The sequence below is a fragment of the Pan paniscus genome, chromosome 3 (assembly GCF_029289425.2).
Source record: "Pan paniscus chromosome 3, NHGRI_mPanPan1-v2.0_pri, whole genome shotgun sequence".
Taxonomy (NCBI): Eukaryota; Metazoa; Chordata; class Mammalia; order Primates; family Hominidae; genus Pan; species Pan paniscus.
The window spans coordinates 100,338,190-100,351,962 of NC_073252.2; the positions used below are offsets into that span (position 1 = coordinate 100,338,190).

The window sequence follows — 13,773 nt, forward strand, 5'->3', positions numbered from 1 at the left end:
TCATTCACAGAAGAACAAGCTCAGAATTTTGTTCCTTATTCTCTACCATAGTTCCCTACAATGGTTTATCATAATTTCAAAAAGAGGCAAAGTTTGAACAATTAATTTTTAAGTATTATTTGGAAGAAAGTGAAATATAATTATTTCAACACTAACCTAGATATTATGCTTACATATCAGTGAGGCATGTGCCTTAAAAAGCCAGATGTCTGTAAAAATCAAATAATAACTTGACAACCAGGTGATGGTTGCTAGGAAACTGCATTTTTCTGTGAAAACATGATGTATGAAGTGTAGCCTAGATTCATATCCTACATTAAACATCTTCCTTGGAGTTATCTATGAAGTCTGATTTTGCATGGCTTGTCAAGGTATATAAGTTATTCCCTCAGTTATCCTGCTCCTGCTCTTAAAAATCATATGGTTCTATACATAGAATATTATTTCAACACCATTATTTGTTCTGAACTCAAGGTTGTTTAGGTTATAGATTGAGGCCCCTTTTGGCTCCAAAACTTTTCAGTGGCATCAAATGTTAGTTACCCTCTCATAGTTGTCACTGAGGAACAACCTTCACTTTTGATGTATTAATTGTGCTAAGTGAAAAAAAGTAAAATATGTACAATGTTTCTATGTATTCCAAAGTGAAATAAAAATAAATAGAAATTATCCATGAGTTTTGAAAGATTTTTGCTCACCACTACTGGAACATAATAGAGATTTTACTATACTCTGCCTAGGAAGTTGACTCCGGACATTGATAGTGAAGTTCCAGAAAGTGCTGAGGAACTTTGCTAAATTCAAGAGCTGGGAATTTTGTTTGAAATAAATATCTCAATATTTAACTGCTGTATTAATTAGAAAAATTGTATTGCAAGAAACAGAAACCCAAATCAAATTAGCTAAAGGCAAAAAGGACATACTGAGATACTAGAATAACTTGGGTAACTTACAAAATTGAAGGAACTAAAGAAAAATAACTGAAAAGTACTAAGGATGTCAGGAACTAGAACCAAAGACAACACAACTCTCTCCAATCAGTCCCCATAGCTTCTACTGTTTTCTCAGCATCCATCTCATTTTCCCGGGTTTCTCCTTGTGCCAGGAACATGACCACCAGAAGCTCTGGGGTCAAATACAAGAGGCAAGAGCTTTGGCTCTCCACATCCTTAGAAGTTTCTGTGTAAAGATTACAATTGACCCAGACTGGGTGACTTGCCCAGCTTGTGGCAAACTGGTGAGGTTAAGTGCATTGGTTGACAATCTCCAGTAGGGGTTGGGAGAAACCAGTTTTTAAAAGGAAGAGTGAAGCTTTTACATGGACAAGTGCACAAGTCAAGGTATGCAGAAACAATCAACAGAAGTGCATTACTCCAAACATATCCAGCAATGATTTTAATACCACTTTCACCAGTTTTGTCACCACAAAGTGACAGGACAACCCAGCTCCTAACTTATACAATGTCATCTTTATGACTATTCTAAAATGCTTTGAACTTTTTCATCTTAAAACACCAAAGGATCGCTATGACAGCGCAGGTGCTTTTTCTCACATGCATCCTTCTACGAAATGCTTAGACATGAATTCTGAGGCTTACTTTTCACAAATTAAAAGATTTTTTCATGGAAACACAAAAGATACAAAAAGTAGAAGGATCCACATGAAGCACCTTCCTCCACAGTTTCTAAGCTTCTAAAATCAATGTTTCCCAGTTCATTAACAAGCTCGTACATAATTATTAGAGTAACACCATTAAGGTTAGCACATACAATGACTCCCAAAGAAAAAACATTGTCTATTTATAAGCATCGCTGTGAATGGGTGGAACGTCTCAGCAATACAGTCACAAGCAGCAGTCCCAGTGTTCTCACTCAGATATTCCACGTAGCACTTCATAGTATGCTTTAAGTGAGGGAATGTGACCGATAGATACATCTACATGAGAAGGATTCCCATAAGGCATAAACTGTTCAACAAACAATCATAAAAATATATTCATTCTTCCCTATCTAGAAATCTATGTCTTTATTTAAAAATACGTGATGATTCATGCTTAAGGACGTGTTGTTGGACAGTTGGTTACAGTCTTTTATCTAGTCAAAAGATTCTTATCTGCCAGAAATGTGATAAGTCCACTTATAACTAGTCTCTCAAAACATCCTAGATATTTTTCTCTGTATGCATAGTTAATCATACAAATTAATCTAACCTAATGCCATCTTGTTACCCTAAAATGTTTAATGATAATGGCTTATCATCTTTCATCCCCATAAATTTTCTCCTTGCTTTCAGTGAGCAGCAACTTCACTCCCATATACGCACTTGTTGTGTATTCCTTCTCCTGCCAAATTCACACAGTCACCTCCTCTTCCAGGATAAGATGTTTACTGCTGATAATCACAGCCACAAGGGAAACAAAGAACTGCCATGCTCAAATGAGGATAAGGTGAGGCAGGTCCATTAATTTACAAAGGGACTGAATACAAACATGCAAGTGGGGTGCAGGGAAACCACAGGTGATGCTACATGAACGCAGGGCTGAAGACAGTAGAGCTGTTACTACCCCTAGGCCAAAGGGACAGAGAGATAGTGGGCACCAAAACCAAAGGAGGGGAATCTACAGGCAGGTGCTGGCCCAGCAACAGTTTTTTAGATGAACTAGGTACGGAAATTGAGAATAAGCATTTATAAACTTCAACAGTAATCCCAAAGAATAATTGTGTCTAATAAAAAATGAGGTTTATCTAATAATAAAAATGGGGTTGGATTTTCTATGTCTTTTTTTTTTTTTCCAAGATGGAGTCTTGCTCTGTTACCCATGCTAGAGTGCAGTGGCATTATCTCGGCTCACTGCAACCTCTGCCTCCCGGGTTCAATTCTCCTGCCTCAGCCTCCTGAATAGCTGGGATTACAGGTGTCCGCCACCACCCCCGGCTAATTTATTTATTTATTTTTAATTGTATTTCATTTTTCTAGTAATTTCTTTGAATTCTATCTATTTACAGAAGTGCCAGCTATTGATAAATTGGAAATAAGGAAAACAAGCTGGGCCTTAGCCACAGATATTGTAAGAAGCTTTTCTGTAGAGAAGGCCTTCTTGGGCAAAACAGGCAGCCCAAGGATACCCAGTAGGAGGATAGTCAAGGAAATTGATACTCTATCCTTCCTGTCTTCACTTCCTCCAGTCTCTTGTCGAAGTTCTCCATTTGGCTATACCCACTGAGGTCCATGTGGGTCAGTCTCTGGAGGCAAAAAGCAAGATACAGAAGGGTGGAGAGTGGATCCCCATCCTGTACAGTTGAAAAGTCTATGTCCCCAACATTGCAAATGCATGAAGTCCCATCACCACAGAGTGATGTCATTTAGTCACGGAGTAATGTCTCCCTGTGCCACTTACCAACTTACTAACACTGAACTCCAAATTCACTCTAAATACATGCTCTGTCATAATGAACAGAATTCCTTTAGCACCCATCCTTTACAGTGAGCATGATATTGAGCTGTCTCAGTAGAGGGCGCTGGAGGGATACTGCAACAGGAAAGGGCTCTCCTGCTGTTTGCAGCTGCTGCAAGAGGTCAGCAGTGTGGGTGGGAGGGCTTTTGTCGTGCTCTTCCCTGGCTGCATCCCTGAGCATGTGGTTCCTTTGCAACTTCTCAGCTGCAGCCTGGCCTAGCATTAAAAATAGAACCCATTACACAGGTTTGTTGTAAGTACGTGTTTTTTCTTTTTTTTTTTTTTTTTTTTGAGACGGAGTCTTGCTTTGTCACCCAGGCTGGAGTGCAGTGGCGCGATCTCGGCTCACTGCAAGCTCCGCCTCCCTGATTAACACCATTCTCCTGCCTCAGCCTCCCGAGTAGCTGGGACTACAGGCGTGTGTAAGTACTAATTTTTAAAGGGCAGATATAATCAGTATATTAACATGCAGTTCTCACAGGGGTAACTAAAAACAACTTTTAATTTTATTCCTCACTGTCTGCTTGGGAGTGAAGGACTGGCTAGCCCTTCTCCTACCCCTGGATGAAACTTGGGGTGGCACAATGGCTGTTCTCACACAGGACTTTGGAGGGAATATAAAATCCTACAATTACTTCAAGACACAAACATAGTCTCAAGTCAGTTATTGAAAGTGTCCAATCCAATGCATCAATCAGTAATTCAATTTGTATTTAAAGGTAAGACTTCTGGGAAGGAATCCTTCTCTTTTATTTCCTTACTCCCCACTGTTCACTAATTGGCTTTTGGCCCTTCCAGGGTTAAGTGCTCAGATGAAGGAAAGAAAAGGGGATAAAAAAGTTCATACTTGACAGATACTGTCAAAATGTTGCTTAATGCTGTCTGTCTGACAGATGCTTAAGACTAACCTTTCTTTTATAGACACTTTTGGGATTCTTCAGAGGGGTTCGTGCCAAGTGATGTATTCTAGTTCTCCAATTGCCCCACATGACTTAGTCCTTGGTTTTCCAGAAGTTCACTCAGTACTGACCTTCTTCTATTTTCAAGATAGTACCCCTCTTACAGAAGATTTTAAATTGTTCCAAACCAGAACTTACACACCACTTGGCTCACACTAGACCATGGGAATATTCGTCTACCTTTTATCCCAACAAACTCTATGACTGAAGGTCAAGCTGAGGTAGCAACAACTCTCCTCACTTCACCTGCAAAGGCACTTGCCAGACCTCCTCTGAGCCTCTCTACAGACACCACCCGCAGTGTCTGTGAGGTCTGCTAATGGAGCTTGCCACAAAATACAGACTGAAACAAGTTTTATAAACTTCCTCAGCTTTTTGAGAGAGGGAAGAATTTTCCATTTGAATTCTTCCAAGGAGATTTCCCCCTGTACTCATAACTTTTCATCTTTATTTTTCTTTCCTATGACCCCTAAGCAAACATCCTGTTGGTGACCATAAGCTTGGCAATAAATTATCCACGTGTTGCCTCACTGGGGTTTTACCACCAGTTGGTCTATACTGTTGTGGGAATAACATGCACAGTCACTGCAGAAGGAATTAAGCCATTGTATAAACTTTAAAACATGCAAGCCCACCCATTAAAATTGTTCCTTGTTATTCTTACCGTATATATCCAAAGTAAATGAAGTTGAGATTTGATGTCACCAGTAGCCCATTTGATTATCTACAAGAATCAGATAACAAACTGGTATTATGGGGGAGAGATATAAATAGGAAATCAGTGATGTGCTCAAACTGTAAATCTAGCCCCGCCATGGCTTATTTCTATACCAGTTGCTTAGCATGGCCAACCCGAGAGTCGACGATTTTAATAGTCCCTGAATAGTATTATGATGATCTCTCGTTACTTAGTAGGGCCCTACCTAGTAGACTGTTTCTGCTTTACCACATTTGGATGTCAGATCCAACTTTTCTTGCACTGACTGGCTGTAATAACCCATATGGGGCAGGGGGAGAAATAAGTGTTTTTTTAAATTTACTTTTGCCAGTATGTGTTAATAGTACTTAGTTTCATAGCTCTGGATGTGGCTCCAGTAATCAGAAGAGCTTTAAACAGAAAGGTCAAAGTCCATAGAAAAGAGTTTTGTTTCCGTTTCCTTAGAATTTAGATCATCCTGTGAAAAACATAGGATTTCTTCAAGGTAAATAAATAGTACTCACAGGAGGCTAAGGCAGAGAAACTATAATGACAAGTAGTTCAAGTGTGTAAAGAAAAATACTGGTTATTAGGAAAGACTGCTCAGATAGGCCAGTATAATTAAAATAGTTAAAGTGACAAGGGATTGATCCGAAACAAGTCATGAGAATCCCTACAAAAAGCAGTTCCCTAAACTGGCTGCATAAGAACCATCTGGAGTAATAAGCTTACGAATTAAACTGATACAAGCCTGTCTGTACCTGAGACAGCCGATATCCAGTCTGGGCTTCTTTTCAGTAAGAGAATTCTGATTTTATTGCTGGTAATGTATCCAGCTAAAAGCAATGTTTCTCAGCTTCTCCTGAAGATTGGTATGGCCATGTGACTAATTCTGGTCATTGAATACAAGTGGAGATTATTGGCTATTACTTCTGAAAAGGTTCTTTAAAGAGGGAGGAAGAGCTGAGTTTGAACTTTTTGCTTTTCTACCCATTCCTCCTTCTGTCTATGTAGAATTTAGACCTTAAGGCTGAATCTGTAGCAACCATCTTAGAGCATGAAGCAATCTTGAAGGTGGGAGTCACAAGTTAAAGATGGCAGAGCTAATAGATTAAAGGAGTCTGGGTTCCCAGCCACCATGGGACTGCCATGCCAACCCTGCACTGCTCCTTCCACACTTGTTTTATAAGAAGGAAAGTAAACCTAACATAGATAATCCTGTTACCATACACCATCAAATCCTAAACACAGTGCTACTGGCATTTTCTTAGCCTTACCAGATTGCAACAGATGATTTTCATTTTCAGGCAAGTATAACTACCTCCACAATGCTACCCAGCTGTCAGTGATTACAGCATACCATTTAGGGAAATGCATGTCTTAGAATTAATGAAACAGGTATTTAGAGTCTTCAGTTTATCCAGCTGCCTTAGCTTGCCTGAAATCTTACTAGTAAACTCACTGATTCTGGGACCATCCAGAAGCTGGAAATTCCCAATGTGGAAGAGAAATGGCCATGAGAGAATGCCTTGTGCATACCTGGCACAGAAAGGAAGCTAAGGAAAAGCAATCCAACACAGACATTGCCACCCACAGTTGTATGGAAGGCAAAGTATCAGTGAGAAAGAAGCTGTAGTAACATCAGTGTTGGAGAATCTATTTATTATAGGGTTAACCTCTTGTACCGTAATGGACCTTAAATGAGCACAGAAGTCTGGTCTCCAAAGTGAGACCTAAAGGAAGATGATGCCAACCAGAGCATGGAGGACAGACTGGAAGTTTTCCCCTGGCACAGGCCATCAGTAATCAGCTGTTGATATGCCTATGTTAATTGTCTGGTAAACTCGTGGTGCTGTTTTGGCTATTCTCAACTAGTTCACTTTTTAAAAATTTAAGCACCTCATTAAAGAAACCCTTTTAGATGTGGTAAAGCGAAACAGTCTACTAGGTAGGGCCCTACTAAGTAACAAGAGATCATCATAATACTATTCAGGGACTATTAAAATCGTCGACTCTCGGGTTGGCCATGCTAAGCAACTGGTATAGAAATAAGCCATGGCGGGGTTAGATTTACAGTTTGAGCACATCACTGATTTCCTATTTATATCTCTCCCCCATAATACCAGATACATGGTAGTCACTCAACAGGACAGATATTAAATAACAAATGACACAATACATGGTTTCAAAAGGGTGTTTACTATTTGGCCAAACAATATTTTTTAATTGTCAGTCATAAAGTGAAATACATACTAAAATATATATTAAATATTCACCAAATCTGCATTGCTGCTACATGAAAACATTTTTTGGTCTGTTGGAAAATGTAATTCCTGAGATCATTGTTGGGCTTTGTCAATCATTTTCCTCACCATCAAATCACCTTAAGTGACTTGGGAGTGTGAATCTAGGATGTTCAATTTTAGACCAATTTTCTCCATCTTCTAAATGAGTAAACAGGCTCTGTCTTTTATAAAAGGTAGAAAAATAACCATGGTGTGCTAATTTTTTTCAAGGTATACCATATGGAAAAGTGTAGGCTGAACACAAAGGAAGTCTTTTCTGAATGGCTCTTGATCACACATAAGGAACATATGTTTTCCAGTTAATCTGTCCTTGATGTACAGCAGTCCAGCTGTTGTTTTGCATTTATTAAAATATTCTCTGCTAAATAGTTATGTTTGTCTTTAAAAGTAAATTGCATAAAATTACATCCAATTTCTTTCTCTAAACCAACATATTCTTCACCTTCACAAAGCAAACACATGGTGCACTGAAACCGAGGTGTTATCAGCTTTACATACTGTTCTGCCATTTGTGAGGGGTGCAACCACAACATAAGTCAGAAAAAAAGCTATCCAGCTTTTCGTGGAATCTGGTGAAGTTTACACTTAGCGATAAGCTTCTAAGCCTGAACTTAGCAGGGCTAGCAAAACTTTATTTATTTCCTAACTCCTATTATTTTAGAATGGTTTTCAAAATAATACTGCAAGTTCCTAATTGAAATACAAAACAGGACAAAAAGCTGTGAGAAATCTTTTTTTTCTTTGGCTCCTTAAAGACTTGGAATAATTTATATTAGTGTTGCATACATTTTACCTTCTACATTTTGATGTACTTGCTCTTGAAAGCACTAGAACAAATTAATTGAAATAAAACCTCTCTGAAACCATTTGAATCTTTGATCCTACCATAGAGTTTTAAAGGCTTTCAGGATATAACTTGTATTTTCCCCTGAGTCTGAGTGTCTACATGATTATAGAATGCATGTCTCTTGCTTCATGGTGATATCCAATATGCATGGAATACTGAAAAATAGGTATTTCCCAAAGGCTCCTATATACCAGGCATCTCAGACTGACACTGAAAACCTTTTGAAGCATTTTAACAACAAATAATGGACTATTTCACAGACTGATGCCAATAATTAGTTTTCTGGACCTACAGTTGAAAGCAAAATTATCTTTTTAACTAAATAGGATCAGCTTCAAAATCCTTTTTGGAGATGTTTTTATCTATTAAATGCCTTTATTAACAACACCATCTTCCATTTTCTATTACTCCAATTCGATTTCTCCTGCATACAAGGTAATGAGTAGAATGGCTGTGAATCCAGTTAACATTCCAGCATTCTGAATCATGAAGAAGGTGAAATCGGTTTTTCTTCCAGTTACCTTTTCTCTCAGCATATCATTCATCTCTGGAAACTAGAAGACAGATATATTGTTAGATAACTGTTGCCATCTTGTGGCAAACCACAAAACAGTCACTTAGAGGCATACCTTGGAGACAGTGTGGGTTTGGTTCCAGACCAGTGTGATAAAGCAAACATCTCAATAAAGCAAGTTACATGAATTCTCAGGTTTCCCAGTGCATATAATAGATATATTTGCATTATTAAGTGTGCAATAGCATAATATCTAAAAAGGCAATGTATATACCATAATTTTAAAAAATACTTTATTGCTAAAAATTCTACCAATCATTCGAGCTTTCGGTGAGTTGTAATCTTTTTGCTGGTGGAGTCTTGACTCCATCTTGATGGCTGCTGACTGATTAGAATAGTGGTTGCTAAAGATGGGAGTGGCTGTGGAAATTTCTTAAAATAAGACAACGACATTTGCAACATCAATTTATTTCTTTCATGAAAGATTTCTCTGTAGTGTGCAATGCTGTTTGACAGCATTTTACCCACAGTAGAAATTATTTCCAAATTGGAGGCAATCCTCTCAAACTCTGTCCCTGCTTTATGAACTATGTTTGTAGAATATTCTAAATCCTTTGTTGTCATTTCAGCAATGTTCACCAGGAATAGATTCTGTCTCAAGAAATCACTGTTTGTTCCTCCGTAAGAAGCAACCCCTCATTCATTCTAGTTTAATCACGAGATTGCAGCAATTCAGTACCATCTTCAGTCTCCACTTCTCATTCTAGTTATCTTGCCATTTCCACTACCTCTGCAGTTACTTCCTTCCCTGAAGTCTTGAACACCTCAAAGTCATCCATGAGGGTTGAAATCAGCTTCTTTCCAACTTCAATTAATGTGGATATTTTGACTCCTTCCATAAATCACAAATGTTCTTCATATCATCTAGAAGGATGAGTCCTTTCTAGAAAGTTTTCAACTTACTTTGCCCAGATTCATCAGAGGAATCACTATCTACAGCAACTATAGACTTACAAATTATTCTTAAATGATATGATTTGTAAGTCAAAACTACTCCATGGACTGATCCATGGACTGCGGAATATATGTTGTGTTAGCAAGCACAAAATCTTTCATCTCCTTGTACATCTCCATAAGAGCTCTTAGGTGATTTGATGCACTGTCAATAAGAGTAATGTTTGAAAGGAATTTCTTTTATTTTTCTGAGCAGTGGGTCCTAACAGTGGGTTTAAAATACTCACTAAACCATGCTGTAAACAGATGTGTTATCATCCAGGCTGTGTTGTTCTATTTCTAGAGCACAGAATGGATTCAACATAATTCCTAAGGGCCCTAGGATTTGGGGAATGGTAAATGATCACTGACCTCAACTTAAAGTTACCAGCTGCATTAGTCCCTAGTAAGACAGTCAGCCTATCCTTTGAAGATTTGAAACCAGGCATTGACTTCTTCTCTCTAGTATGGAAAGTCCTGGATGGCATGTTCTTCTAACAGAAGGCTGTTTCAGCTACACTTAAAATCTATTAGTTTAGTGTAGTCACCTTCATCAGTGATCTTAGTTAGATCTTCTGGATAACTTTCTGCAGCTTCCCATCAGCACTTGCTGCTTCACCTGACACTTTTATGTCATAGAGATGGCTTCTTTCCTTAAACCTAATGAATACACCTCTGCTAGTGTCCAGTTTTTCTTCTGCAGCTTCTTTACTTCTGTAAGCCATCACAGAATTGAAGAGAGTTATTCCTTGCTCTGAAATAGGCTGTTGCTTAACGGAACGTTGTAGCTGGTTTGATCTTTCTATCCATACCACGTAAATTTTATTCATGTCAGCAATAAGGCTGTTTTGCTTTCTTATTATTTGTGTGTTCATTGGAGTAGCACTTTTAATTTCCTTCATCAATCCTTTCTTTGCAGTCACAACTGGGCTATCTGGCAAACAAAGTCTAGCTTTTGGCCTGCCTTGGGTTTCAACATGCCCTCCTCACTAAGCTTAATCATTTCAGGCCTTTGATTTAATATGATAGATGTGCAGCTCTTCCTTTCACTTGAACACTTAGAGGCCACTGTAGGATTATTAATTGGTATAATTTCAACATTGTTGGGTGTCAAAGGAATAGGGAAGCCCAAGGAGAGGGAGATGGAAGGATGGCTGATCAGGGGAGCAGGCAGAACACACACAACATTTGTCAATTAAGTTCACCATTTTATACGAATGTGGTTCATGGCATCCCAAAACATAATAGTACATCATAGATCACTGATCACAAATCACTATAACAGATATTATAATAATAATGAAAAGGTTTGAAATAGTTTAAAAATTAACAAAATGTTACAGAGACAGGAAATAAGCACATGCTATTCGAAAAATGGCACTGACAGACTTGCTTGAGGCAGGGTTGCCAAAAACTTTCAATGTGCAAAAAACCTAGCATTTACAAAGTGCATCAAAGCAATGTGCAATAAAACAAGGTGCTCCTGTAATAGAATGCTGGGAGGGGTGGTATGATCATTTATTTTGGATGTTTAAAGGTTTTAGTACTGATAGCTTAATAGGAATATCTAGTTCTTTCAGGCATCAACAAGAGTAAAAGTACTGAAGTAGTATTTTTCTCCAACTGAATCAATCAGTGGGATGGAATTTACCTCATTTTATGTTCTCTTTCTCCTTTTCCATTACCTGCTCTCTATGCTTCACCCATCCCATTCTTTCATGACCTCAAGTTTACCCAGCAAAATCTTCACACCAACCATCACCTATACCAGAACTTGTATTTCTCTAATTTTTCAGTGGACTAAATCCTTCACGTTTCACCTTATATCTTGCTAAAACACTTTTGCTAGCTAATCCTAGTTTATTCTAGATTCCTTTATTATCATCTCTCATCATATATTCTATTTTCTCTCTTATTTCATAGCATTTTTCATTATTTGTAATTATTTAGTCATCTGTGTGATTTTTTGTTGTTTAATTTAAGGATCCCCTCTTTCTAGAGGAAAAACCCCATGAATGGAAAAGCCCCTTGAACTGTGCCTATTTTGCTCACTCCAGGATGAGTATTATTTCTTAGTATTATTTCTTTAAACTGAACAACTCTAATAAGATTCCATTCTTATATCAGAAAGTAAAATGACTATAAGATAGTATGAGACATTAATTTTGTGAAAAAAGTTATAAATGTAGCATTGGTTCTAAGAGATGAAATCCTTGCTCTTCTGAGGGTCTGCAGAGAACCATGAACAGAGCTAGATAAATATAATTTGGAGGTAAGAATGCAAATAAAAAAACCAAATTATTAAATTATGTATGTAATACATCCAGTTCCAAATGCAAAAGAAATATTCCTTGATTTTCATACACTACCATATTATCATTTTATAGAAAGATTTCCATGATTTATTTGAAAATGCACAGGATATTCTCTCTCTTACACACACACGCACACTCTTTTTTTTTTTTAGATGGAGTCTCGTTCTGTCGTCAGGCTGGAGTACAGTGGCACAATCTCGGCTCACGGCAACCTCTGCCTCCTGGGTTCAAGCAATTCTCCTGCCTCAGACTCCCGAGTAGCTGGGACTACAGGCGCCCGCCACCACGCCCGGCTAATTTTTGTAGTTTCAGTAGAGACAGGGTTTCACCATGTTGGCCAGGATGGTCTAGATCTCTTGACCTTGTGATCCGCCCGCCTCAGCCCCCCAAAGTGCTGGGATTACAGGCATGAGCCACCGCACCCGGCCATGCACGCTCTTTTGAGCACATACACACACATACACACAGATACAAAGACACAGACATTGAACAGATATAAATATATACTATGTCAAATAACTATTGTCAAAATTTTACCAATTTTAGTGTACCAGTTTTAGTTTAACCCAAAAAGCTGTCACTGTTTAGAACTTTGAAATAACAAAATGCTATTTACTCTAATAAGTTATTCCTCTTCCAAATGTGACATAGACACAAAAGAGGGAGAAAAAGGAGAAAAAAGTCCTATAGGGACATACTATAACATAAGACAAGAAGTACCAACCACAAGGGGAATAGAGATAGAGGAAAATATCTCTATTTCAGCAAAAACAAATCATTTCACCTTCAAACAATACGATTATGTTTTAAAGAACCAGTGAGGATCAGTTTCAAATTACTATTAGTGTAAACTACTCAAGTAGAATGATCTGTTGAAATGGGATTGTTCTGAATTACAACAGAAAGGCCTTCCACACTGCGGAAAGCAGAAGGCCACCCTTAGTTAACCTATAATCCAGATACTCATTTCCAAATTTTAAATTAAAACAAAATACAAATTTTAAGCTTCTTACCATATCTGCCAGAGAAATATAGAGGAACATGCCTCCAGCAAGTGCAAATATAATATTTGGAGCGAAATTGTTGCCCACCAAAATGCCAAAAGCTAGCCCAACATAGCAGGAACATGCAGAAAGGAAGTTGAATAGCAAGGCTTGTCGAGTGCTCATCCCTGCATTGAGTAGGATCACAAAGTCTCCTAGAAGAAGAAGAAAATATCAAGTGAATAGTTTTATTTTTTTTTTTATTTCTGGATGAGATCAAAGATAATCATCAATGTCCAACAAGGTCTTCATTTTAGTGCATCAGAAGGATTTTAAGAGCATGTCACCTGAAAAGTCTCATTCCACTGAAATCAAGAAGTAAGCAGACTTTTACAATATGAGCAGAGCTCCTTACCTAACTCGTGGGGAAACTCCTCACATAGGATTGCTATGGAAGTACTGAGTCCCTGAAGGAGAGACAAGGTGCAGGAAGCCCCAATCGCCAGGCCATCGATGAAATTGTGGAGGGCATCACAGAGCGTTATCATCCAGGCAATCGTCCCTATTTCTGACAGTTTGGGCCCCTTCAAACAGGTACATGAACTTGGCTCTTTTTTTCCATCCTAGCAGAAAATCAATTAAAATGATAACCAACATTTCTTGAAAGTCTCAGAAATACAGGCAAGTTGGAGATGGGTTATGTC

At 38.2% G+C, this 13,773-nt stretch overlaps 1 protein-coding gene across 2 annotated transcripts in view; it reads right to left on the reverse strand.

The window, feature by feature from the left end:
- Window positions 1-1,380: 1,380 nt before the first annotated feature.
- The window catches only part of SLC39A8 (solute carrier family 39 member 8), a 90,912-nt gene continuing 78,519 nt past the window's right edge, over window positions 1,381-13,773 (reverse strand). The window contains exons 6-9 of one of the 2 annotated variants that reach the window (XM_055111664.2): window positions 13,485-13,692; window positions 13,100-13,284; window positions 8,786-8,818; window positions 1,381-5,138 (exon numbers count right to left, since the gene is read on the reverse strand). In XM_055111664.2, coding sequence (XP_054967639.1) covers window positions 5,031-5,138; window positions 8,786-8,818; window positions 13,100-13,284; window positions 13,485-13,692 — 534 coding nt within the window. In that variant the 3' untranslated portion in view covers window positions 1,381-5,030. Of the gene's footprint in view, window positions 5,139-7,291; window positions 8,819-13,099; window positions 13,285-13,484; window positions 13,693-13,773 lie in introns of those variants that run through there. The other variant, XM_055111663.3, reaches the window with a different exon arrangement.